This window comes from Enhydra lutris, unplaced genomic scaffold (genome assembly GCF_002288905.1).
Source record: "Enhydra lutris kenyoni isolate GAN:26980312 unplaced genomic scaffold, ASM228890v2 scaffoldscaffold37, whole genome shotgun sequence".
Classification (NCBI taxonomy): domain Eukaryota; kingdom Metazoa; phylum Chordata; class Mammalia; order Carnivora; family Mustelidae; genus Enhydra; species Enhydra lutris.
The window spans coordinates 21,111,709-21,139,142 of NW_019154121.1; the positions used below are offsets into that span (position 1 = coordinate 21,111,709).

Genomic DNA, 27,434 nt, shown 5'->3' on the forward strand with positions numbered 1-27,434 from the left:
GACTGCTGGTGAGTGTTCAGTGAGATGTAGATTTGTCAGCTTGTCCCAGGGCCTAGCACATGCAGGGCCAGTAAAGGACGGTGCTGAGGGCCATCACTGTTGTTGTTATTACCTTATTGAATGTCTGAATTTACTCCTTTGTTGTTAAAAACTTGTACCTGTGCTTCAAATCTAAGAAGCTTAGAAAGGAAGAGTGAGAGGTCAAGTATTCTAGAATACCCTTGACGTTCAGAGGATGTTTGTAAGTGCTCTCTGGCCCAGAGTCTTTCTCTTAATTTACCGTCCTAGCAGTTGAATGTGAAGGTTGGGATTTCCCTGGGGTCTGGGGGGGATGAGGGGTTCCACTCAGCCGTTGTGAATTAAAGCCACTCTCCCAAAACCTACCAAATCCTCAGATGCCCAGAGCAGCAGCCACCTGAGACCCAAGTGAGTTGCAGAGAAGGTGGGCCTGCAGCCTCCGGAATGTGGCCAGCTGCCAGGAGTGGCCAGTGAAGGGAGGCAGGCTTGATTGCTACTGGGGCTGACGTAGACAGAGATGCTCTCTCTACAGGTGTGGCGCTCGGGAACCGCGGGTCTTTTACTCTAGCCCCCAGAGGAGGCAGAAGGCCTAGCAGGGGAAGTCTGTTCCCTGGGAAAGTTGGTCATGCTTTTCCTCCTTTCTGCTACATCCTTCAGAAGCCTCAAGACCCAGCAAGCCCAGCATCAGCCCTCCTCACCTGAATGTAACCCTGAGTGGGGGCCGCTCCAGCGGCTTGCTGGAGACACGTGTGTGTGTGTGTGCACATGTGCCTGCTCTGCCTTCCACTACTGGGCCCATACTGGGCTCTAGCAAGGGATCAGGACCTGTCAGCAGAACAGCGCCCCCCTCCCTTGTTGTGGGTACAGCCAGGGTTCTCAGGGTGAGCTGTAGCAGAGGGCAGAGGCCCAGGCTTGGCCAGTATGAAGGGGCTCGCAGGAAATGTCCCCAGGGCATCTAGCAGAGGCCAGACACTTATAACTCATCGTTCACAGAAAGAGAGTGATGTTTATACCCCCATGCACTGGGGGTCTAAGCCAAAAGGCACAGGGGATTTGGCACCCTGAGCTCTTACACATGAGCATGTCCCAGGGTGCTGCCCCGAGTCCTGAGGCTGGAGGAAACCTAATGTCCTCCACGGACTCGGTTGTGTCATAGTAATGGAAAGCAGTGCTGGATGGAGATGCTGCTGGAGCATGAGTTGCTGCTTTCCTAAGCCAAGAGCCTGGCTTCCTCACGTCCTGTCGTCCAGTGCACATACCCGTATGCACGGTGTACCAGGAGCCCTTGATGCAGGAGAAATGAGCCAGGGCACAGCCAGGAAACACTGGCGTGCTGAGCAGGGTCCACAGCCCCCTAGCCATAGTCACTCACTGGCTAATACTAGGACACCACCATGTGTCAGGCACTGGATAATCACCCCCATTTTACAGTCAAGGAGACTGAGTCATAGAGAGGTGAAGGGACTTGCTTAAGGTCACACAGGAGGTGGCAGTGTAGGAGGAGAATGCCCAGGGTCTTGCTCTAAAGTGTGTGCTCTTTCTCCTATATCACACAGCCTCTGACGTGGCCTGTCTCAAATGGGTTTGCTTGATTTGGTTTGCTTTGACTTAGTTCCGTTCAGCCTACCACCGATGAGAAAATTCCCGCAAGCTCCACAAAGTCATTCACGTGCATTATCCCAATTAACCCCCATCTGCACTATGAGATGGGTCAGTGAGGAACTAGAAATCAGAGACCGTAAGTGATTTGCCCTGGGTTGCACAGCTAGTGAGAGTCATAGTTGGAAGTCAGACCCCATTCTGTCTGATGGCATGGCCCACGGTCAGTCCCAGGTCAGGCAGTTCCAGCCAAGGAGGTCAGATTATGCAGGAATTATGCCAGGGTCCAGAGAGGTTAGATACGAAGCATGGAGAGGCAGAGCCCAGCTGTCCATGCCTGGATTGGTGCTCACACTCCAGCCCAGGGAACCAGAGGAAGGAACCAGGGTCCTAGGAAGAAGGCTGGCCAGCCACAGGGCTTGTGCTCTAGTGCTCTGGGAACCCCGTGGGCTCTTATCATTCGAGCATGTGGACAGCTGAGAATACAGTGTGCCTGCAAACCTCTAGCTGGGCAGAGAGCAGATGGTCCTGGCACATGGATAGGCCAACATGTCAGGGTCAGTGAACTAGGGACACTTCCCCTCTAGGTCTGGCCTAAGCAGGGGCTGACATTTGCTTATAACCTAGTATATTGGTGGCTTAGATTCCTGCTGCTGCCAGAGAGTCAGAGGTGGCTGGAAGTTTCCATAAAGTTTTCACAACAGCAACTATTTCTCAATTCCTTATAAGATATGTATTTTTTTTTTTTTTTTTTGCCTTTGCCATTTGAGCAGCTCCTGCCTAGAGGCTGAGGGAGCGATCTGTCTAGATGGCTAGAGCAGGTATAAAATATTTAACCTGAGCATATAATTGCATTACCATGATCTCTAATAGGATTTGCTGTCCAGCGAAAGTCCAACTTGGCCTCTGGCCCAAAGACAGAGACCCAGGTTATTATGTTGAGTGTTACCCACTAGATAAATAAGAAAGAAATACTGTTCAAATCATTGTTTGACTGACTGACACACATTATAGTTATTGTAAAGAGAAATACACTGGAGTCGGAGAATTTATACATCTTGTTAATCATTTTATCGTGTTATATCCTGAAAGAAGTAATGCAGGTCTATAATTCACGGAAGCCATCCTGACAGCTCTCGCTAGAAGAGCCGGGGGTCTGCAAAGTCATATTACCACGGGTTCCCCAAGCACATGGTTAGTGCTGTTTGGGGACAAGAGAGCCCGATATAGTGTCTAGCTGAATGCAGCAGGCCCAGAGGAAGAGAAATGAAAATGAAGCTGCAGGTCCGGAAAAAATGTAAAGAAATGAAATTTGGAGAAAAAGAAAATAAAAACAAAAAAAAGGAAATCAGCAAGGAAGCCAGCAGCCCAGACCCCCACAGAAGGAACCCAGCCTTCAAATCTGAGGCTTCACACAATAAAGGACACTCATTCAACCGCAGGTCGCCCTTTGTCATTTGATATTTAACAAGTATTGAGGGAGTCCTGCAGACAAAGCAGTGGGCCAGTCACTTGGGAGACATGGACAAGATGAGAAATTGGAAATGGATTCCTTCCTCTCAAAGAATTTGTAGTTCACTAGGGGAAAAGAGCTATACCCATAAATAACTAGACTGCAGGGTAGAAAGCGGTAGGTGATAAGTGAAAGAGAGAGGGAAATTGCCATCAGGATTCAGATGAGGGAGAGTGAGACCTGTCTTGCTAGAAAGAATCCCAGGAGGCTTAATGGTTGTTAGGCACTGGACGTGTGTACTGGGGTGGGGGTGGGCATGCTTCACAGGTGCCGTCTTCAGCGTTGGCTGGAAAGGGAGGGCGGGTTCTGAAAGAGGTGGGAGCAACTTGGCAGCAGCACAAAGAGGCCATGAGGAGGACCCTCGTGGCAAAGAAGTTATTGTGGAAAGAGAAGTTGGAGCCTTAAACTCTTGGTTCAGAAATTTGGGCTTTCTCCTCTCTAACGTTTCCTACAGCAGGTTTCTTGAGATCATTTTACATTATACGCAGGCAGACTCTCTTTCAGAAATGATGTCTTTCTTTTAGTATGCTGGAAAAAATGTAACTAGGTATATCAAACTATTATTTCAAATTTCTGTTCTAAATAAAGTCAAGATAATAAATGAGCCCAAAATGCTAAGTGACTAATCAGACAGATAGTACATGCCTATGGCAATGGCGTACAGGTCGTACCCAAATAAATGACATTTAGAACCACTGCTCCAGGCCAGGGTCATATATTCAGATGTCTTAGGGACTTAGCAGGTGACCACAGCGTCTGGGCCTCTCCTAAATGAGAAGAGATTGTTGCCATGCTGGATCTTCACATTTTTTTAGGAAAAGCCACCATTAAGATTTTTTAGTGAGCTCTCCTTTTTTTTTTTTTTTTTTAAAGGAATTCCGGCAACTGACTCAAATTTTTTGAGCACTGTACAGACAAAAGTGTCCATAGGCCTGCAGTTTGGGGCATCTACTCTGGATGCCAAGGAACAGTGGCCTTATCTGTGGCCTGAAGCCACTCAGTTCCAGAATGACAGCCCAGGACTACAGGCATAGGGCAGACAGAAAGGGACAACGCTAAAGGTAGAAGTGCCCTCAGAATGCCGACATGGCGGTCCAGGCCAAAGGGAACCCGGCCCTGACATTTCCATCTTCCAGGTGAAGTCCTGGCGCCGTGGGTGGTCTTAACCTGCGGGTCTCCAGGTCATCTTTACAGAGTTCTGGGCCTTTTCCAACCAGACTGTGCCGACCTGACTTCCTGCGTAGTTTGTGAGCGGTATGGAGCTTGGTGACAAACCTGGATAAATGACTGGAGAATAATTAGCAGCGCCCCCCCCCCCCCCCCCCGCCCCGAGCATGTTTCTGTTCCTCCATTGTCTGTCATCACAGAATAATTCAGCACAAAGTGATGTTCGTTAGACGGGAGTCTCTAGCCAGCAGCTGAGTAGAGCGTTTAAAAACCTGATTTCTTAAATAATTTGTTCTAAAGACAGACTTGACATGAAGTTGGCATGATGATCAGCAGGTCACTGTGTGGGAGCAGCAAGGATGATTATTCTGAATCTGGCTCTGGCTCGACCCCCATCTTGCCCAGAACTGCTTTGCATTTCAAAAGGCTGCCTATTCTGTAAGAGCTATTCAAACACTAGCTCCTGGAGGACCAGGCCCTCCTCTTTGGAAGTGGTCCACAAGTTACAGCATTCTTGCATAGTTTAGATCTCCCTGTCCCCTCTGGCTTGTGTGTCAAGTCTCAGCCTCTCTTCCAGACCACTGGTTCTCACCATGGTACTCAGGGTCTCAGCAACCCCTGGGACCCTGCCCCAGGCCCATGACATGATAAACTCTAGAGGGGCAGCCTAGCAGTCCCTGTTCTAACAAGCCCTTCAGGTGACTGACAGAGGCTAAAGGTTTATCACTGAAGCTATACTAGGGACAGGAGTAAAGCAACATTTCCTGAGCACCTTCTGTGTATCAGGGGCCTGTCTACACACACACACACGTGCACGTATATACATATACACAGACTCCTACGTATGTAGTGGTTTTCTTTCACTTTTGTGACAATTGTGTAAGGCAAGCAGTTTTCTCATTTCCTAGATGAGTTGACTGAGACTTCAGATACCACATTTCTGGGGTGCTTTTTAGTTCAAATGCTAGAGAGTGGGTCTCTGATTGACCCCAGTCCTCTGTGCACCAGGCCCTACCATAGAGTGCCAAGTCCGCCTGTGTCCTGAGTCTGTCTAGGTCAGGTGCTCCCCTGCCAGGCCCATCAACTGTAGCCAGGGAGGAGGTGGCAGTGTCTGGGCACCCGCCACCCCCACCCCCACCATGCTGGGTGCTTAGACCTGTGGGCAGAGAAAGAGCTGTCGGTGGGGGATGGAAGGATGGATAGATCTGTAAGGAAAGGAAAAGTGTCTCCAAACACATGAACATGTACTTCTTTGAAGGCTCTTCAGCACAGAATCAGCACAGAATTCGTCAGCCTCATTGCCACGGCATGTCTCTGGGCCCCTCTGGCCTGTGCTCATGGGACATGGTAGGCGATTGCACATGCAGCTTTCTCCAGACGAGGTGGCAGAACCAGAGCCCACAGGTGGGGCTCTGACACCTGTGAGAGCTGCTGCCAACAGCCCCCAGAACAGAGGAAGGGGTCTTAGCTAGAGGCAGCCTGGGAGTGCATGCTCTCTGGCCCCATCCTGAAGACTCGGCCTTGCGGTCCCTATCACAGGATAATGATGGCATGATGCTAGCTGTCCAAAGGCACAGAAGGGAAGTATGAGAAGTTAAAGTCAGCCCTGAAATGAGTGAACTTCCTTCTTCCCCTCTCAAACTCTAAACACGAGGATCCCCTCCACTTTTTCATTTACTTGACGGACAGTTTGGGTTGCTCCATTAGATCATAAGATGCTAGATCTGAGAGAACATCTATGTCATCCACTTCACAGGGACACTTCCTCGGCCTCAGAGTGCATGCTAAGTAAACATTCGCTCAATGGATTTAATTTCATAGATGAAAAGAAAAACTCTAAAAGAGGAAGGGGCCTGGCCAGCATCACCTAAGGAGCTGGTGGCAGGAGTGGGATGAAAACCCAAGCTTCTCACTATGGTCCAGGCATATTCCCTCACATGTGACTCATCGAATCAAAGATTTCAGGTTTAGAAGCTTATCTCAAATGCCTCTGCAGTTTCTCTGCCAGTCATCAACTCGAATGCAGCCCGTGACTGAAATTGTCTGATCTTATAGGTCACCTGGTCCATTCATTTTGTCATTCAGCCAACCGACTTCCATGTAAGACCTCCTGTGAGCTGAGGATGGCACTGGCTACTAAAGATGCAGAAACAAATGACACATTTCCTGCCTCAAGAAGTTGATAGTGTGTGGGCAGATCCATTTACACCAACAGAATGTGATCCAGCAAAGTAAATGGTATCCTGCTCTCTTACAAAATTCTTTCTTCTTTCAAATTAAGTCCATTTCCCAGGGACTGTAGTCAGTACTCATTGGACCTAATCAACATAATTCAGGACCATAAAACAAAAGTCCAGTCCTTATCTTATGTAAGAGCCCTTCAGATACTTTTAAAGAGAGGTCAGTACCCCCTGAGTAAGCTAAATTCCCAATTCCTTCAGGAATTCTTTCTTTCTTTCTTTCTTTCTTTCTTTCTTTCATGAGAGAGAGAAAGAGAGAGTGAGAGCCAGGGGTGGGGGTGGGGGCACGGTGCAGGGAAGGGGCTGAGGAACAGGAAGAGAATCTTTAGCAGGCTCCACACCCAGCACCCAGTACAGAGCCTGACACAGGGCCGGATTTCATGACCCTGAGATCATGACCTGAGCCAAAACTGAGTCACACGCTTAACTGACTGAGCCACCCAGAAATTCTTTGTTTGAAATGTGTTCGAATTCTCTTATCCTTCTCTTCATTGCTCTTCAGTGAACACGCTCAAATTCGTCTTCTCTGCCTCTTACATGTGGCTCCCAGATGTGAACTACTAAGCCAAATATGGTCTGAGAGAACAATACAGAGTCATGCTTCCTCTCACCCCCTTTATTCTAGGCATTGCATGTCTGAAACCGTAGGGCAAGGAAACAATAGCTTTGTTGGCCACCAGGCGTTCTCAAGAGTCTGACTGTTGTGCCGTGTCTCACGCCCTCTTTCCTCCATTTCCTCCCCCTGGTATTCCCGCTCAGTTTCTCAACACAGTGAATATTTACTGAGTACTTGCTCTGTGTGTAGCACACGCCAGACTCTGGAGAACCAGACTTGAGGCTTGTCTTCAAGGAGCTCATAGTCTTATTAGTGAAATTCTGTGCGCCCCCAAAGAAAGAAATGACAAATAACCAAAACTTAATATAATGAAAGGAATCCTCATTTTTCCTAGACCCCCCTCCTTAGAGCGGCTCTTCATAGTGGTTGGTAAACTTCTGGATATGATTGAAAGCATATCTCCCCGTTCAAATACCAGGGCAGAACTGGCTTTACGCCCAGGCTGTCAGGGGCTTTGTCAAATTTTTGTCATTGCGTTGACCTAGACTGTTGCAAACTGGAGGCCTTTGAATCCCATCATCTGCATGAAGAGGTGGGCACCTACAGGGACTGACACCTCACAGGCCACGGAACAGCTTTCCAGCACCTGGCACCTTCCCAGTGCCAATCTACAGTGCACAGGGAGAAAAGTTCTTTCAGATGTTGGCATGAATCTGCCTGTGTTTGGGCTTCTGGGAGACAACAGGTTTAATTTGTTTTGATAGCGCTTTTCCCCAGGAGGGGATATACCCAAACATCCTGGCTTCTTCGCATTCAGCACGCTGCTTGTTTGCCTTCCTGGTTTACCATGGGGAGTCACATTGTGCTTTGTATGTACATGTGTGTGCGTTCACCGCCAAAAGCCCGCATTGCCTTGTTGGCATTCATTAGACCAAGTTAGTATGTTGCTTTGGTTCACCAATGAAAGACATGCATGACCCTTCTTTAAAACCAAAATACCAATCCTGCCAAGGCCTGAGCAAACCTCTTCCCATGCACACTGCTATGCTATTAACTGTCTTAGGTGGGTGCTATTATTAATGCCATTTCACAGATGGGGAAACCAATATGTAGAGATGACTTGTCGAAAAGGCACGCAGCTAATGGGAGGCAGGCTGGCTCCAGGGCTCATGCTCTGGTTCGGGCCAAATACCACAAACTTTGGCTTCTTTGGCATCAGATAGAACTTGGTTCACCTACCAGATTTGCTCTTATCTCTGTGTGATCTTGAGAAAGTGACTTCAGCTCAAGATCTCCACCTGAGAGCTATAAATGTGTAAAATGATGGCAAAGGCAGCTAGTTCTCATAATTATTATGAAGAATAAGTTAAAATATATGGTACACCTTTCCTTCATTTGTGGAAATGAGAGCATCTCTGTTAGAGTCTTCTCTCCACCTTGAGTTGCTATAGAATTAAATCCCAGTGATGCCATCTAGTTTGTCTTCCTCCCTTTTCCTTGTTGCCAGTAATAAGCCATATCCCCTTTAAGGATCAAAGATGTAACAGAAGTAACCTAAAGTATACATTTCACTAGCTGTCATCAAGATCATACATGTAGTCATGTGATTGGCTGTCCCAAGGTCCAAGTTCCTTCCTGTTGCCTGAAGCATTAGCATCTATCCTAGAGAGAAGCCGAAAGGCAGCACCAGAGAGTGGATCTCTGCTGCATAATAGGTAGACCTTGGCTCTTTGGCCAACTGCTCTTAAAGAGTTGTCAGCATCCACACTGAGACTTAAGGAGCCACAAGAGAAGCAGTGGAAGGAGTTGCTCTGTTGGCTGGGACACATCAACAGGGGAACAAGAGATAGAGGAGGTGCTGGGAGGGAGGGATAGGTACCAGATGAGAGGAGAAGAGAGATGGAGGATGGCTCGTGAGCTCTGGCATCCCTCACAGCTGATTCCTTCTGTCTTTGTGCTGGAATCCATCAGCTGGCTCCCATGACCATGGTGAGCTAGTGGAGGAGGACAAAAGCCTCCTTTCCTCTTCTGGTGTGACTGGCCCTGTGAAGTAGGACTTCAGTGGGCAGCGAGTCTACCTCATAGTCCTCCTCCAGGCAGGATTCCTTCTGCAGCCTCTCATTGTTTCCTACAAAGTGAGGCTTTGGGATTTCAAACATGGAAAGCAAAGGGTAGAAAATGAAGGCAGGCTTTCCTGGACATCAACCCCAGATTGGAAGAATGGATTTATCAACTGTGATCCTCTTTCACCTTGACCTTGGCTTGACCATCTTTTACCATCTCATTTCACAGCAGTGCTAGGGATTTGTGTCTGGGAAAGGATAGCGAGCAGACCATTATAGCAGGCACTATAATGGGTTCACTGAGGCATCTGTGGTTTCCACCTCTCCTCTAGGAAGGAGCATTGTCTTTCCTTACTTCTGCAGACAATCCTTTGTATGTCGAACAGTATTTTGTACCACATCCAGAGAACATGCCCCCTCACAACATATACCCAGAGAATGAGCTAAGGAAACATTTAAACTCTGCCATTCCAATATTGATGGAAGTAAAAACAAGTTCCTGAAAATTAAATCTGCTAGCAGGACCCCCTATTGCAAGAGAAAAACAAAGGCTAGGAGAAAAGCCTCTGCCCACCTATCCTCCAGCACACCACACACCCAATTATGAAATTTAGTAATTCATGGGAGGCTGAAATTGTAATGCAAGTCTGAGTAGTCTAAAGGTACACCTTCTGCTGAATGAAGGCAGCTGCAGTCTGAATGTGAGCAGGGGAACGAATTCACTGAACACTAATTGGAAACATAACATTTGTGCAATAAAGTTCACACTTCTCCCAAGCCCATGAGTGTTCCTTCCGCACTAGCATTTAGTATAGATATCTGGTTAGTGGAGACTCATTATTTGTGTGGTCCCACAGGAGTCCCAAGTACTTGAAAGCCTTCCAAACGGAAGAAAAACTATAGACGTGATCATTTCGTCCAAAAGAAAGACTCTCTAAATGTCTCCCTTCCACTTCCTTGTTGCTATCCTAAAATTATTCCATGTCTCCTAAAACTTCTGCCATCTCTGATACTAACAGCCTGGGGGAAGTTTTGAAGCAAACAGGCTTCTCTTCTGTCAGATTTAGCAAACAACGCTATACTGAGTCGCAGAAAATGTATTTCCCTCGCTGTTTCACTGTGAAGGCTTTTTGGCAGATGATTAACAGGTTTGTCTCTTGCAGACTTCATAAATCAATCAAGACAGTGTGTAACACTTATCTGCAATTGATCCTGTTAAAAATGTAACTGGTAACTATGGTAATTTATTAAGAGACATATTTTATACCCCGGGTTTGAGAAGTACCAAATCAGAGAGTTTTAGATCTGGGGGGAATCTCTGAGGTCATCTGGTGGAATTCTCTCAGGGAGAGCAACAACGTAGACTCCATGATGCTTTAACAGGGCTGAGGGAGACAAAGTCCTGGGAGTAACTTAGCCTGTTTTAGAAGTCCAGAAGGCTTTTCAGAGGTGGTGACATTCGAGCTGGATTTGAAAGGACTAGGCATTGCCATGCAGGGAAGTAAGGAAGGAGCAAGTATAAAGATGTAAAGACAGGTGCAGGAAGATCAAGTGACACGGCCAATGTCCCACAGCCATGCAGTAGCAGAAGAGGACCTGGCAGCCCGGCCTCCTGCTTCTGCCCTATAGCCCTTCTGCATTGCTGAAGGTGGAATTCACCCTCCCCGGTTGGACCACCAACCAGTGGCTTAAAGGAAGATAATCTTGTCTTAAACTTTACTCCAAATTATTATTATTATTATTATTATTATTATTTTTAAGTATTCAAGCCAGTGCACGGCTTGAACTCATGACCCCGAGACCAAGACCTGAGCTGATATCAAGAGTCGGATGCTTAACTGACTGAGCCACCCAGGGGCCCCTGAAAATTCTTATTTTTAAAAGCATATTCAGAAGGAACTTCTGAGGTCATCTTCTGGAAAGACACTATAACTTAAAGGCAGTAGAAACATGGACTCTTCTGGGCAAAGCCAATGGAGAAGGGAGGTGCTCAGGGCCCTTTCTTGTGAGCTTCGCTCTGCCAGGACCTGGACTGCTTTGCACTGCAAGGAGAGCACATGCTGGATTGGACCCTCTTGTTCTTAACTCTGTGTTCATATAAAGCGCAGCTCTTGTTAGCAGAGGGATAACATCGAGTGAGTGGAATTTCCCACCCATTCCCAAAAGGAACCACACGTTTGAACTCTTGAACTCTTTTTAAGTAGTTTCCAAGTGAAGAATGGCAGACAGTGGGGAAAAGACTTAAAGGAAATGCAGCACACTATGAATTCCTCACCATCCCTCCATCTTTTCCCTTATCGATGCATACCCAAGCCATCCCTCAAGGCCACAACCTCTGAGAAACCTTCTCTCTGCTGGTTTTGTCCTGTATCAGCTGCCATTGCTTTGTTGCTTTCAAGGCTCAGTGCCCTTCCTTGTCTGGACACCTTTTCTGCACAGTTGCTCTCTTAATTAATTATAGACTCATAAAAGTTTAGAACAGGAAGCAGTCCTAGGGATCATCTCTGCCATCACCTTCGTTTATATATGAAGGAGATGAGGCACAGAGAAGGGCAGGAAGTTGTTTTAGGGCCCCCACCATGATACTAAAAGAATGGGCTCCCGCATCAGGTCTCTCTACCTCCAGGCCCAACTTCTTCCATGTCCCGTGCCGCGTCCTGGGTGCCAGCTGTCCTCTTATTCTCCCAGTCAGGCTGCAGATTTCCTGTGAGCAAGACTTATGTCTTATATGTTAACATCTCACTTAGCAGAAACCTTAGTCTTAGCTTCACGGCTTGTAGTTGTGAGCAAAGACAACAGGTTGAATCCTTAACTCTGTCCACCTGACTAACCCTTCCTCTGCTTTCATTTCTGACTCTCTTTGAGACCTTAGGTGAGTCACTGCCCTTTCTTGAGTCTCAGTTTCCTTCATTATTAAATGAGAGCATAAGGCTCTGGTTTCTTGGATCCCTTTATGCCCCAAAAGCCCTAGAATTTGTTGCCTTACGGTGGGATCTTTTGTTGTCTTCAGGACCAGCCTCACTGTGCCATGGGTATGTCACCTGTTCCTTCCCCAGGCTTTTGCTGTTGAGTGAGTCCCCTCAAGATCCAGAGAGCACAGTATCATTGAAGAAGACCAGGCCTGGAGTCCTGGGTTCAAATCCTGCTTCCAGGATTCAGTGTCTTGGTAGTTCTCAGCAGGCCTCTTTGTCTTTCTCTGAGCCTCTCCTTTCTTTTTCTTTTTTTAGAATAGGAATAACATTGTATGCAGATACAGTGACAGTGAAATGGGATATACCTTGCAGAAACATGTGACACAATGAAGTCTCCAGTAGAGAGTGGCTTCCCTCCCTTATTCCACACCCAGCATTATTGAGAAACAGGCTGTTCCAAATAAACAGATTTTCTAGGTAACAGGTTTGCTACCTGAAGCTACGAAACATCGACTACTGTTTTTTGCTAAAATCTTTCTTAAATGAACACTATTTCTTTGTCAGGTGACACAGAATATAGCAAAAAGGAGTAGGAAGAACCTGAGAAAATTCCATCCCACAGAAGGCGGGCATGACCACATACACTGGGGATGCGTGTACAGCAAAGGGAATATGGAAGAAAACCCCCGTGCCTTTTGAGAGAGCTTAGATTTTTTTCATCTTGATACATGGGGAGCCATCGAAGGATTTTTAAGCAGGAGAATGACAGGATCAGCTCTGTTTCCGAGAGATGGTTCAGACTGCCGGGTGATGACAGAATCAAAGTGGGGAGTGAGGGAGGAAGAAGGAGGCCAGCCCCCAGGCTGTTGTGTTAGCCCTGGTGGGTCACAGCGGGCATCTGACCGACAGGTGAAAAATCTGAGATGGGAAGAGACAGGTCTGCAAATGCCCGGTAGCTCTGTGTAAAAAAACCAGTAAACAGAATATCGGCCCATTATGAGAAAAATGTAAAGCACAGAGTGTGCGAAGATGACCAGAAGACACCCCTGTAACCTAGCCTTCACAGATCAGTACTGCTAACAGCTTATGCTGTTTTCCCCAGTGTTTTTAGCTGCAGAATTTCTAATGCATTTGTAGATACAAATTTGATATATGAAAACTTGGTTCAGGCAGACATTTTCCAGAACACATCTCTTCGTGTCAATTGAGATGCCCTAAGAATAAAAATAACACACTGATTTTTAACTCTGTCGGTTCCTTTCAGTGATGGGGCCAGAAGAGTCCCAGTGTGTAGGCCCTGGCTAACCTGAGGTTGGATCCCTGGGCCTTCTGTTAGATAAACAAGGCCTCTTTTCAACTATCCTTCTCTCTTCCCCGCCAGAGTCCGTGGATAACTGTCCCAGCAACTGCTATGGCAACGGGGACTGCATCTCTGGGACCTGCCACTGCTTCCTGGGTTTCCTGGGCCCCGACTGTGGCAGAGGTGAGACCTGTGCATCTGCGTGCGATCCCTACTCTCCTGGCCCCGTGGGTGGCTCGCGTCCTACTTCTCAGAGCAAACACAGGACCCTGGGCCACCTCCTGCCTCCCATGAGAAGGGCCCCCCAGAACCATTCCTTGGAAGCCCCGAGGGGAGGGGGGAGTCTGATGGCGGAGCTGTGGCTGCATCAGTCCCATTGTGCCCAAGGGCGTGACTGGGGAGGGTCAGGGGCAGCCACGGCAAACCCTGTGACTGGGGAGGGTCAGGGGCAGCCACGGCAAACCCCATGTCTGTGGAGGGGTCAGGGGAAGTGGCAGTGGTGGTCCTTTTAAAAAGTTGATTTCCCTTTTGAGGAGTGCTCAGCCTTTGCCAAGTGGCTTTGGCAGCCTTTTTATGGGGGGGGGGCGGGGTAGGGTTTGTTTCATTTTGTTTCTTTGATTATTAAAGTATAATTGACATGTGCCAGCGGGCTTTGCTGGTCACTTCACAAGTGTGTTCTCTCTGGCCTTGTGGCTGGGCCTGCATTACTGCTCCACTCTCGCCAGGATCTTTGCTGAGACCACCGAGGGGAGGGGTTGGGGGGAGACTGCTTTGCTCTACACAGGACCCCAATGTTGCCTCATATTTGGGCATAGACAGTGCTAATGGTGACCACTGCTGAGATGACTAAAGGCTACTCATGTGTCCTGTGCTTTTGGCCTCCATTTCTGTCCTTGAAAGAGGTACGAGGGCAAAGGCCATTAGGAGCTCTGTAGACCTGAGGCTTTGGCACTCCTCTTGGGAAACTGAAATGGCTCCTTTCTTTGGTCATCCCATCTCTTCACTCCTTCAGGAAGCATCACTTAGTGCCCTTTAGGGCTTGTTCCCGTGCTGGGGGCTGGGGCTAGAGCACTGAGCGAGGCCCAGTTCAGGAGCTGTCAGTCTGGTCCAGGAGACAGACAAAGAAGTAGACGATGACAAAGCGTCATTAGCAAGTGAAACATGCTACAGCAGGGTTCAATTCAGACAGCGGCTGTCTTACCTTGGATGCGACAAGGACCAGGGAAGGCTCCGTGGATGGGGTGACATTGGAATCTAGACCTGGCTCTTGAATAGTCGTTCATCAGAGGGAGGCAGAGATGGTTTTTCAGTGCCCAGCAAGTACCGTGACATGATGCTGCTTGGGGCTCCGGCTTATTCTTGCTAATGTGGGAGAGACTCGGTCTGAGACAGCAGAGCTGCAGCCCTGGGGAACCACAGCGATTACCTGCCGAGTACCGCTAAAAGGAAAGAAGCCAGGTGGGGGCCGGGGGAAGGTGGTGCAGCGAGAAGAGATGAGTCATTCCCTCTAACAAGAATCACTGTCTCATCCCATCCACACTTAAACTTGAGAATCATGTATAAACAGCCTCATCGTGTCTCGGGAAGGCTGGCAGGTACTTATGGCACAGTGCAATATAATTTATTTTTTTTTAAGTTTTTTTTTTTTATTTATTTGACAGACAGATCACAAGTAGGCAGAGAGGCAGGCAGAGAGAGAGAAGAGGAGGAGGCAGGCTCCCTGCTGAGCAGAGAGCCCGAATGCGGGACTCGATCCCAGGACCCTGGGATCATGACCTGAGCTGAAGGCAGAGGCTTTAACCACTGAGCCACCCAGGCACCCCATAATTTATTTTTATATAGTGTCCTTCATATGGATGATTACAAAACACTCTATGCTAAGAGGCAGAATGGGAAGATAATACTGTGAAGAGCCAGGTTGAGCTGAGCTATTCTCTTATGGAGACAGTAGTGTGTGGGGCTCGAGTGGAGCCTGAAAGGCAAGAAGGACTGAGCTTCACTGGGTTGGAGAGATAGTACGTGGTGCTGCAGATGGGGCGCAGGGAGAGAAATGGAATGCTGTCAGGAGAGTGCTGGAGGAGAGATTGGGGCAGGCAGGAGGCCTGGATGCTGTCTTTCCCAGTAAGACCAAGGAACAGGTAGAAGCTTCAAGCATCAGGGTCCTGGCCCCGCTGCTGAGCTGCACCCATAGTCCAAGGGGGATGAAGGAGCGCAACGTTCAGTGGGTGCTGACCCCACCGGGTCCTGCACAGCACACCCTAGCCTACAGTTCCACGTGTGTTTAAACTGAAATAAAATAAAGGCCGAGATGCAGAGAGATGGGTACCTGTGAGGATTGTGGCAAAGCACTTGAGGCTCTTGGTCTGGCCTGCAGGCCGAAGGGAGAAAGGGGCAAAGGCAGATGGGCCATGCCGGGCGTTGACTGATGCCAGACTTCCCGTGCTGTCTCTGCAGCCTCCTGCCCTGTGCTCTGCAGCGGGAATGGCCAGTACATGAAGGGCCGGTGCCTGTGCCACAGTGGATGGAAGGGCGCCGAGTGTGACGTGCCCACCAGCCAGTGCATCGATGTGGCCTGCAGCAACCACGGCACCTGCATCATGGGCACCTGCATCTGCAACCCTGGCTACAAGGGCGAGAGCTGCGAGGAAGGTAGGACCGCGGTGGGTGGGTGGTGGCACCCACCTAACTCTGGGACACGCCAGCGCACCATACCAGGCTCGCCTTTGGGGAGCAGCTCCGCCCTAAGCCAGGCACCCCCTGCAGTGGTAACTGACTTAGCGGGGAGGGTAGGCATATTGGAGTCTTAGCTGGTGAAGGAAAGACAGGGTCGTGTGTGGAGTACTTACTGTATGTAGGCTGTGTCCTAGAGGCCTTAGATCACTTGGCCTCAAACCCGGTAAGGTGAGGTAGTTATCTCTGTGTCATAGTTAGGGGAACCGGAGCTCAGAGAGTCACAAGACCTGCCCAGGGTCACATGCCTGGAAGTGGCAGAGCTGTGTGTCTGGCCCCAGAGCCCAGGTTCTCTCTTCTCCCCTTTAAGCTCATCTTCTCTCCATGTCTTAAGTGTGAGTCTGTTACAGACCTTCAGACTCTGCCTTCTGTTAGCACAGGCATGTGTGTGTGTGTGTGCGTGTAGCTTATAGGTACTTGTGAGTGTGTCTGCCTCCGTCATAAACTGTGCAGCAGAGGCCAGAAAGTGAGCTTCCACTTTCACAGTAAGCAAGTCCTTTCCTAGACAGTCTCATCTGGTGAGAAAAGTGAGCATCTCTGGCCCGAGGATGGGCAGCGGCAAGCCCATGGTCATGGAGCTAGCCAGCAGTGGGCCCGGGACTAGTGGGTGGCAGGGCTGGGACCCACCCCAGGTCTTCTTACTTCAGAGCCCTCTTTTTTCTTGCCTGCGTGGGATTTGTAGATGAGAAGGGTCTTATTCACAAGCAATATAGAGTGGCTTTTAAGAGTGCATGCTCTGAGATCAGATGTAAGTTTGAGTCCTATTGTGCCACTAACTAGCCTCACTTCTCTCATCAATAAAATGGGAATTCCTTCCTCAGAGGGCCATCATATGGATTGAATTAAATGACTCATGTAAAGCACTTAGCTGAGTGTCGGACACATAATAAATGCCCCATAAATGTTAGGTCTTTTTTTATTAGTATTATTATGGGGACAATTGAAGCCCATTTCCTGCTTCACCCCAATCACTTTATCTAAGGTCTTTGGAAACCGGGTGGATGTCACTGTTGCAACTTGTGGACAATGCTAATGGGCTTCCCTCCCGCTGCCCACCATCTAAGGCGCTGGAGTCTTCACAGCGGATGGAAGAGGCTCCAAGGAGAGCTAGCCTTCTAACCCATTTGGGATTGAACACATAGGCCCCTCTCAAGGTATCATTTCTCTTAAAAAAAAAAAAAAGAAAGAAAGAAAGTAAGAAAGAAAAAGGGAAAAAAGGGCCCGCTTTAAAAGAGTGGGGAACAGGAAGGGATTAGTGTCTGAAAAGCAGTGCCTCTCCAAGACAGGCTGCCTATAAACCCCAAGTGTGCCTGGAGGTCCTGATTCAGACCTATTAACTTTGATGGGGATTACTTCGGGCTGTCTGAGAGAGGAGGAGTGCCAGCCACTGGAACAAAGGAACTTTGCTTTCTCCTCTGACAATGGTGACCTTCCTCTGCTTTCCCTTTTCATTTTAGTCACTTGAGGTGAAGACCCTAAGAAGAAAAGGAAAACAAAGAGGAGATTCCTCTTGAAACAGTGGGGTCATCCCAGCCTGAAGCCCACCGGGTCATGTGGGCCAGGGAAGGCACACTGTCCCTTCCCCAGCTCATCTGGCTCAGGACAGTGCCCCAGCAGGCAGGCTTACTTAACAAAGAGGGGAGAAAAAGTTGTTTAGCTCTTTGATTTACGTTATCTATTTGAAAAGAGATGTTTTGACTCCTTTCTTTTCTGAGGACGGCCATCTGGTATTAATTCCTTTTATTACTTATGTTTCCTGGTGAAACATCATTGCACAGCCCTTGTGTTTATAATGGGGGCTTCTAGGGACCTTCACCGCCATGCCGCCCCACTCCGCTCTCTCTCCTCCTCCCTCAGCTCTGTGCTGACAGGTTTTGCCGTGTTTATAAAACATCAGCTAACAAGCTTATTTTTTCCGTCTCTCCCTCTTCTTCTTCTGAAATTTATTGCCCCATATTTTTCAAAGCCTAAACTGTGCCGACAGGAGGCTTGGAGGGGGTGGGGGAATGGCAAAAGAGAACACCTTAGGCCTTTTGCAGTGCAGAGTAACACTGTGTTTTGGTTCTGAAGAGCATCTCGGAGCTTGTGTGATCACTGGAGCAGGGGACATTTGGGGGAAGAGTTGTGTTTGCAGCTTGGCTGTGCAGGCCTCCACATTTTGTTAACGGGCTAAGCTTCTGCCAGAAATTTGGGCTTGAATGGCAAGCTCTACAAAGAGGAAAAAAAAAAAGGTAACTGGCCCCTTCTCTAAGCAGAAGCTCAGTTAGACTATCTTCTACACAGCCCACTTCCCTAGCAGCTTCTCCACTACTCCTTCAGCTCAGAACTCCGCCACCATGGGCCAGCTCGGTCTCCCCACGTGACCCATGGCTCTTGGGGAAACAAATGTCATTTGTGAAACTGTCTTGCTGCGGTAGAGGGAAGACAACTCTCATCCCATCCTCAGGTTGCCATCACCCCAGAGGCCCCAGAAAGTGAGGGCAGATCCTGAGTCTCCAGAGGCCATCTCTAGCAGAGCGTCACAAGTGGCCCAGAGAATGGCCGTATGTATCGAGTCAGCAGGGACAGCGTCCTCCCTGCGTCCTCCCAGCATCCTCCCTGCGTCCTCCCAGCATCCTCCCTGCGTCCTCCCAGCATCCTCCCTGCATCCTCCCAGCGTCCTCCCAGTGACCTCCCAGCGACCTCCCAGCGACCTCCCTGTGTCCTCCCAGTGTCCTCCCTGCGTCCTCCCTGCATCCTCCCAGCGTCCTCCCTGCATCCTCCCAGAGTCCTCCCTGCGTCCTCCCCACGCCCTTCCCGCGCCCTACCAGCGTTCTCCTCCTTGCTTGGCCCGTTCAGCTGAGCTGCCTTCTCTTGAGTTGCGGTCCTGTTAATCAGTATCTTCTGGTCTTCATTCCCTGCCTGGACCGTCTTCTGAGAGTGTGGGATTCACTTTGCTGGTTCCTGGGTTTCTATCAGACTTATTGTGTCTGAGGAGCGGGACTGTGACGCCGAAGGCCTCTTGCTAAACTTGGCACCCTCTCGGCTTGCTCACTAACAGTGCAGATTTATAGATTCAACCTCGAGGGTGCCTCAGAGACAGCGTCAACACAAAGCCAGGGCCCAGGCACTCCCAGAACGGGAAATACCTTTATGGGCCTCGGGACAGGAATTGCTGAGTCGTTTCCTGTCAAACTGGAAAGCTCGCTAGATCTAGGGAATTATCATAGTAGCCTAATGGGCCAGAATAATCCTTCTGAGATTCCAAGATGTGAGGCCAGTCATGAAAATATATCACTGTTATTATTTTTATTATTTTTAATTACCAGGAATTCCAACAGGTCATGCTTTAACCATCGTGAAGTGGTGTCCAGAGACTGTGAGAGAAGATTCTTTGCTTTCATTTGGCTTTATTAATTCTTCACTTTGTTCTATTTCTTTTCTTACTTTGTTTCATTTTTATTTCTATTTTTTAACCACTTACATCTGTATATATGTATATATGTATGTGTGTATTTTTGAACCAGTAAGATTACAGAAGAAATAGCAAGAGATGTCTACCAGGAAAGAGTGATTCAAATTTAAATTCCTCCACTTACCACTGTGTGATCTTGGGCAAGTTATTTAACCTCTCTGTGCTTTAGTCTCCTCATCTGTGAAATGGGAATAGTAATGGTCTCTACCTGAAAGAACTGTCATTAGAGTTAACTGAGACTGTGTACTTAAATGACTGAATAGTAAAATATGGCCCAGAAGAGGGACTACATCAGTACTCGTTGTTGTTATTATTATTATTACTATTGTTATTATTACTATTATTCTCATGATTCTGTTTTTAGCAAATGATTGCTCCTGACTTTCGACCTTCTGATGTCGCATTGATGTCATTAAGTTGAACTCCTTTTCAAGACCTAAAACGTTAGAAGAGCTGTCTTGATAAGGCAGCTTTTAGACAGACACTCTGTTCCCAGAATGCAGCTGTTTGTACAATCTCTGTCCATTTGTGTCTGTGACTTCAACATACTCGGGCCAGGTTTCCCCATCTGTTCTGCAAAAGTCGATATGTGGGTTATAAAATTTATTTAATCAATGTAGTAATGTCATGTCTGAATTATAAATAAAGTAAAAGCACCTCTGACCAGTTTACCCAAGTCATGCCGCTAAATGACCTGATAGGATAGAAAAGTAATTTCTTGGTAACAGTTTATAGTTCACACGGTCCTTTCAAATCTTCAGTGTCCTCATTAGCAACCGAGAGCAAGATAATTTTGACATGGGAAGTTTGGAGGAGGTACGTGAACTTGACGGTCATCCTAGAACCAGTGCCTTTGTCCTGTGACCCTTGAACTTAGGACCTCAGAGAGACCCTTGAACCTAGGACCTCAGGGATCAGATGCCAAGTTCCTTCCTGTGGGGCACAGGAGTTCCTCCAGAGGGCTTCCTGAAGGAAACTGACCACATTCTCTGCAGCACTGTCAACCTTTTTCCAGCTGCTGCATGTGGCAGCCCTACAAGGACACCACTCTCCCCTACAATTGCAAGAGGAACAGAAATCCCCTCTTTCCTAAAATGAAACACAGATCTCACAACTTTTTGGTAGAGTAGGACCGGCCTTTGCCAACTCTTTCTTTTCTCTGCTGCCTTTTGCACTTTTCCGTGTGAACTGGAGCCATGTGATAATTTGGCCCTCAACACTCTCCTCCTGCTTTGCTGTGCAGGGCTTTCCAGAAGATCAAGGTCTCTGTTAATCTTGTGCAGCCCCATAGCTAAAGTTTTGATTTAGGAAAATCAGCCCCAGTAACAAATATTGGCTTCAGAATCAGACAGACCTTCTGATTCCTCTCTGGCAGGGTTAATTGTGTGACCTGACATAAATTATTTGCTTCTCTGACCCTTAATTTCCTCATCTGTACTTCACTGGGTTATGGAAGAAATTGAATCTGAAGATATAGGTGAAGCCCTTCCTAGAATGCAGGTACAGAGCAGGTAACCCACAGTGTTACTCTCCTTCCTATATTTCTGGGTTGGTCTCTTGAGACCACCTTGACCTTGGGCTCTAGGAGCCCTGCGGGGGTTGCTTGGCTGTGAGCTATAGCTATGTAGTTCACGCACTATGCAAGGAAAAGGTGGGCAAAGCCTGTGAATATAATTTTGTGGGGTTTTTTAGAGGTTTTTTTTTTTTTTTTACTAAGTTCAGTTAGCCGACATCTAATACGTCATTAGTTTTCGATGTAGTGTTCTATGATTCGATGCTTGCGTGTAACACCCAGAGCTCGTCACCTCATGTGCCCTCCTTAATACCCATCACCCTGTGACCCCATCTCTCCACCCACCTCCCTTCTGCAACCCTCACTATGTTTCCCAGAGTCCAGAGTCTCTCAATGCACTGCATAATTTTGAATAGTCATTGAAATGTTTGCCCTCTGGAAAGTGAGGTTTGAAAGTTTGTGTCAATCACAGACACTTTGGGAAGATGATAACATCTAATGGAATTTAAATGCAAAATAAATTCTCTTTTTAATTAAGGGATCTCTTTCAGTCCCACCTTCATGGTAAGACTGTATTATGAGGTGGTAAACAATGATAGTTTATTCGACAGAGATCTCTTGAGTACCTCCTATGCTCTGAGCACCGTTCCAGGGGCCGGATACAAAGAAGGGAACAAAACGAAGCCTCGTCCGCTAACCGGTGCAGTTACTGCTGACAGAGCAGGCACAGGGTGCCATGCTGGCACTTGAAATATAGTTCTTTCTTTCTTTTTTTTTAAAGTAGGCTTCACACCCAATGTGGGGCTTGGACTCATAACCCTGAGATCAAGAGTCACATGCTTTACCAACTGAGCCTTCCAGGTGCCCCTTGATAATGTAGTTCTCACTCTGCCTTACAAACCAAGAAGTAGGAATTTGTAACCACTGAAGTTTTTCCTCCTTACTCTAGCCAGTGGCTCCTCTGCAGGAAATCCGTGACCTCTTACCAGGGTAAGGCCCCTCCACTACAAAGTAGAGTAGTTCACTTAAGGAAGCCTACCTTTGCTGGTCAGGTGCTCACCCATGTTCTCTCTGCTCCATGTCACAGTGGACTGCATGGACCCCACGTGTTCAGGCCGGGGTGTCTGCGTGAGAGGCGAGTGCCACTGCTCCGTGGGATGGGGCGGCACCAACTGCGAGACGCCCAGGGCCACGTGCTTGGACCAGTGTTCAGGCCACGGAACCTTTCTCCCAGACACCGGCCTTTGCAGCTGTGACCCAAGCTGGACAGGACACGATTGTTCTATCGGTAAGTGTGGGGAGAAGGGCATTGCGTGGCCAGAGGAAGGAGCTTTCCACCAGAACATATTCGCCATTCATTCCCCGTCAGTGATCTGTCCCTGTTCCTGGTCATGCAGTGGGGTGGGGGGTGGCGGGGGTGGCGGGTCAGGGCTACCCAGATCTCTGAGTGCTTTCCCTCTTCCCCTGAACTCTGTCCTTCAGCACCTATACTTTTCAATCAGCAAAGGATTCAAAAATTACTCTTCACATCATTCCTTACATAGTGATGGCCTTGAGCATGAAAACATGGCCCTGTAACCATGTGAATTAGAATACTAGATTGAAATCTCATCTCCCATGTTACGGTGGTCATGCCTAGAGTCAAGGCCATAGGGAACAGTGTGCCTAGCCGAGACCTACAGGAATGGGGCTTTAACGGACTCAGGTCCAGCGGCCTGGATGGCTCAGTCAGTTTAGCGTCTGGCTGTTGATTTCTGCTCACGTCATGATCTCAGTGTAGTGAGATGGAGCCCCATGTCGGGTTCCACACTCAGCAGGGAGTCTGCTTGGCCTGCTTAGGATTCTCTTTCTCCCTCTGCCCCTCCTTTCCTCCCCCCACCTCTCTAAAAAAACAGTGGTGGACTTAGGGGCCAGCTGTCACACCCTTTGGTTTCACCCATTCATCTGAATTCAGTGTATTATTCAGGGTTCTCTGTGACCTGATCCCCACCTGCCATTCTGGCCAGATTCTCTGCAAGCAAGTATGTTCCATGAGGATAGCAAACATGTCTGTCCATCCTACACACCCAGGACTCAGCATAGGCCTGGCCTACAGCAGCCACTTCATAAATATTGATGAATGGGTAATGAACAAATGGAAGAACACGTGACTAAATGTGTTCTTCACTGTAGCATTCAGTTCATGTATAGAGGGCTTATATGTAGAACATTCAAAGAATCATGACATTACCACCCTGCTATTCATAATCCCCTTACGATGTGTAGACCCTCCCCAGATGAGGGCTGAAGGAGAACACGTGTGAATCACCTAGCCCAGTACTGGGATATGGTAGGTGTGTTCACTTCTCAGACCTCATTTCAACAGGGTCCACTGTTTAAATACACATGAAAACCCTGTGAGAAAGGTATCATCACCCCGGCATACCGATCTACATAATGTTTTAATCAGCGAATGCTTTTGAACACCTACTGTGTACTAGACACTCTTCTAATCAGAGATACAAAGAGATAAGAACGTCCCTATCTCGGCTGAGCTTCCAGTGAGGGAGACAGCAAACAAATGAAGAGAAATAATGATAAAGAAGCTTAGGCCCAGAAAATTTTTCAGTAATCCCACCCAAGGACACTTAGCTAAACAGTGGCAGCATCTCCAGCTATGGGTTTTGTTTTGGTTTGGTTTGATTTTTTGTACTTACATCACTTTCTTTACACAGCAATACTATTTAAACAAAGTGTGGCTCAAATTGGCTCATTCCATTGCATGTTAGCAGTCCTTTCTGTGATCAGGAAAGATGGCTGAGGCCTTCAGCAAAAATGAGATCCATGCAGCATTTGTGCCTTTGGAATACTCGGGACTACCTTGCCCCATTGCACGGAGGATTGGTGTTCAATATCCACTCTGAATTGGACTTTCATCCTTGTTTGCAAAGCTTGTGTGAAGACATGATTGCAGACACAGATGCGCAGGGTCTTAGGAATAATTCTTTTTATATAGCTCCATTTATAGTGATCTAATAAATGGTCCTCTCAGAGCTACACTGGGTTGTATTGTTTGTTACGTGGCTGCAAAGCTTATTTATGATAGGTATATAACTGTCGGTGCATTGTTAATCCCCGATGAAACTGCACAGCCTTTCATCAGCAGCAGGTTTACCTTTGGGTGAGATCACCAAGTATTCTTTAGTTGGTCCTGCAGAAGGAGACAGCAGACCCATTGGACGGGAATTTGACTAGAACCACGAGAGCTCGTCTTTCTCAACTCTCTGTGCACCACTCCCCATAACTGGTGCCAAATGTGTGTGTGGCCTCGCGTGCAAAGGCAGAGGAGTTCCAAGTGATGAGAAGTGTCCCTGAGCCCAGCAAACCTTGTTTCAGACTCTGGCCCTGCTACGTCCTAGTTATAACTCTGGGCAAGTTCCTTCCCCTCCCTGAGCTGTAAAATGGAGGTGGTGACAGTCCCTACCTTCTGGGGTTATTATTTAGAAAATTATCGTGTGCTGAATTATTTAAGACGATATTCAAGAAGCACTTAGCATGCTACTCAGCTCATGATATGGGCTCGTTAAATGTTAGCTGCTGTTACAATTATGATTAAAAACAGCCTCTGCTGAGGGCCCTTGATATTAATGAAGACATTTGATAGAGGCAAGATGAAATATACCCTTCAGAAATATGGATTCGAGTTTTTAAATCTCCAACCTACAGCTGACAAAAACAGTGTCATGACTGCCAACCTGGCCAGGAATGTCAAAGCTACCTTCAAAATTACTGTTTCCCAGGGCAATAGTAATAGTAGTTTTTGTTTGTCGAGTGCTTCCCAGCCTACAGAGATATTTCACACATGCACACGCACCCTCACAACGACAGTCCTGTGGGTAGGGTGACTGGGTAGGACATCATCTGGAGGCTCAGGGTGTTGCCAGGCTCACCTCAGGCGCACTGGGGCCTGAGGAGGCTGGTGGCCAAACTACAGCCTGGGGCTCCGGGCCTCGCCTACAGCCCAGCACCCTCTGTCACCTCCCCACAGGCCACTGTTGCCCTCAGCTATCCCTTCCCCTCCAGAAGCCAGTCTGAAGGCTAGTGAAGGCACGTGGAAGGTGCTTCTCTCTCACCACCTGCCCCGTATCTGCGGTACCTGGCTGGGCTCGGTCTTGCTGCTGTCCCGGGCTAACCGTGGGGCGTTGGTGAGGTACAGGCTTTTCTCGACTTCAGTTTCCTCATCTGAAAACTGGAGAGAATAGTGTCTCCCTCATGTGACATCAAATTACAGAATGGATGCACGCACATTGAATCGTGCCTGGCTGGGGTGCGCTTCACGTCTCTCTCCTACCTCCCTTCCTAGTGCACTTTCACAGAGTGGAAGCTGTTTGAAAACTATCGAGATTTTTTTTTTTTAAAGATTATTTTTATTTATTTGACAGAGATCACAAGCAGGCAGAGAGAGGGGAAGGGAAGCAGGCTCCCTGCTGAGCAGAGAGCCCAGTGTGGGGCTCGATCCCAGGACCCTGGGATCATGACCTGAGCTGAAGGCAGAGGCTTTAACCCACTGAGCCACCCAGGTGCCCTGAAAACTATCAAGTTTTTGCTGTGACTGATCCAGAGCTGCCTTATTGACTGGATGCTGCTGAAGCTGGGGGGCTCTATGTTCAGGGGGTTAGCTGTAAGGTGGTGGGACAGGCACTGGACTTTGTCTCAGAAAATCTGCTCCCTGCTCGTAGAGTGGCCTTGGCAAGTTGCTTAACCTTTCCCCCCATCCCTTGCCACAGTTTCAAGGTAAAAATCCCTCTGGGATTGTGGTAAGGATTCAGTGAGAAAATGAAGGTGAAGTGGTTGACGCCGTGTCTGGCCCAATTTGGACCCCCGCTGAGAGGCTGCTTCCATTGTATGATGTGTGTTATTGGCTCCTGGCATGGTGGGCCTGGCGCAGACACTGCCCAGGGCCTTCCCGTCAGGAGCTGCAGGCCGGTGGCTCACCTGAAGTGCTCCTCTCACCATCCGCTCCGACTGTGGCTTCTAGGGTTGGCAGAAATCACCACTGGGCCCTCATAGGAAGGAGGGCCACCTCTTCCGAGATGAAGAGACATCTTTCTGTTTGGCCCGGGGAACATGATTTAGTGAAAGCAGCTGAAATCCACGTGCCCGGCACTCCACGACCGGTCTGTAATGGAATGTGAGCTGCCAGGTTCCTCAGCACTTTGCTTGTGTTTGGGGAAACAGTGAAGTCAGATTTTCTATAAGGGTTTACTCAGACCCCAACTTCCCAGCAGCATGGCTTCTGATCTCAGCTCAGAATTCCTCCTGAAATCCCGCCTCCTTCATGTGATACTCCTTCCTGACAAACAGCATAAGACAACTGCTGGGACAAATGCCTGTGGCCTGGAAGAGTGCTGGTTATGTGCCCCACCCCCCGCACACCGGGGTCCTCGACTCTGGACCCAGTGGGACTTGGCTCTTCCAGGCTTAGAGGGGGATGGCAGCAGTGATGATGGTGGTGGTGATTCCTAGTGCTGGGGTTTTCAGATGGTGAAGAACTAGAGAAAGGAAATGACTTGTCCGAAGTAACTCAGCTAAGCAGTGGCAGAGTATGAAGTAAATCGAGGAGCTCTGGTTCTAAGTCCTTAGCTTTTGCCTCAAGCCGCCTTTCCATCCAAAGAGGTTTCCTTATAAGGATGGAGCATTATTTAAAGAGCCAACACTTCTTAGTGTTTACCCTGTACCAACTACTGAACTAAGTGCATTATAACCATTATCTTAGTTAAGGTTCATATGAAAGCCATAAAGAAAGTATTATCAGTTCAATTTCCTGATAAGGAAGCTGAAGCTCAGAAAAGTTAAATTCCTTGCCAGCATCCCCCCATCAGTAAGTGGCAGAGTCCAGTTCAAACCAAATACGGCTCCAAGGCCTCTCCCTAGCTCTGTGGTACACTTAGCAAGAATCTGAAATCTTGCCTCTCTCTTGCCAAGCTGTGAACTCCAAGAGGTCAGGATCTACCAATATCCCTAGCATGGGGCCTGAAGGGGTTTAGGTTCTCAGGATTATTCAATAAATGACTTACCCAGTGACACATCAAAGAAGAAGCTAGAGGCTTTGTCTAGGAAGAAACCAGCACACTCCCAGTCTAATTTGTTATCTAAGGCCCCTCCTCCCCACCCCTGTGTACATCCTTGCACATATACCCATACATACACACGTACACACAGGCATGCATGCCCTGCAGAGCTAAAACCCAAATCCCTGGGCTCCTTCTCTCTGTTTCCTGACCTGGCTCATGTTAGTTTCATGTGCCTTGCCAGCCAGCTGGAACCCCTCCTGGACAAGAGTGGACACCATTTCACCTCCTTTTAGCCATCTTCCCTGGGGAGCACCAT

The 27,434-nt window shown here is 48.2% G+C and overlaps 1 protein-coding gene across 1 annotated transcript in view; it reads left to right on the top strand.

Moving 5' to 3' along the window:
* The window catches only part of LOC111154485 (teneurin transmembrane protein 4), a 373,890-nt gene that overhangs the window by 215,241 nt on the left and 131,215 nt on the right, over positions 1-27,434 (top strand). Inside the window, exons 9-11 of the mRNA XM_022514097.1 lie at positions 13,450-13,551; positions 15,823-16,017; positions 22,153-22,353. Of these exons, the coding sequence (XP_022369805.1) occupies positions 13,450-13,551; positions 15,823-16,017; positions 22,153-22,353 (498 nt within the window). The remainder of the gene's footprint in view (positions 1-13,449; positions 13,552-15,822; positions 16,018-22,152; positions 22,354-27,434) is intronic.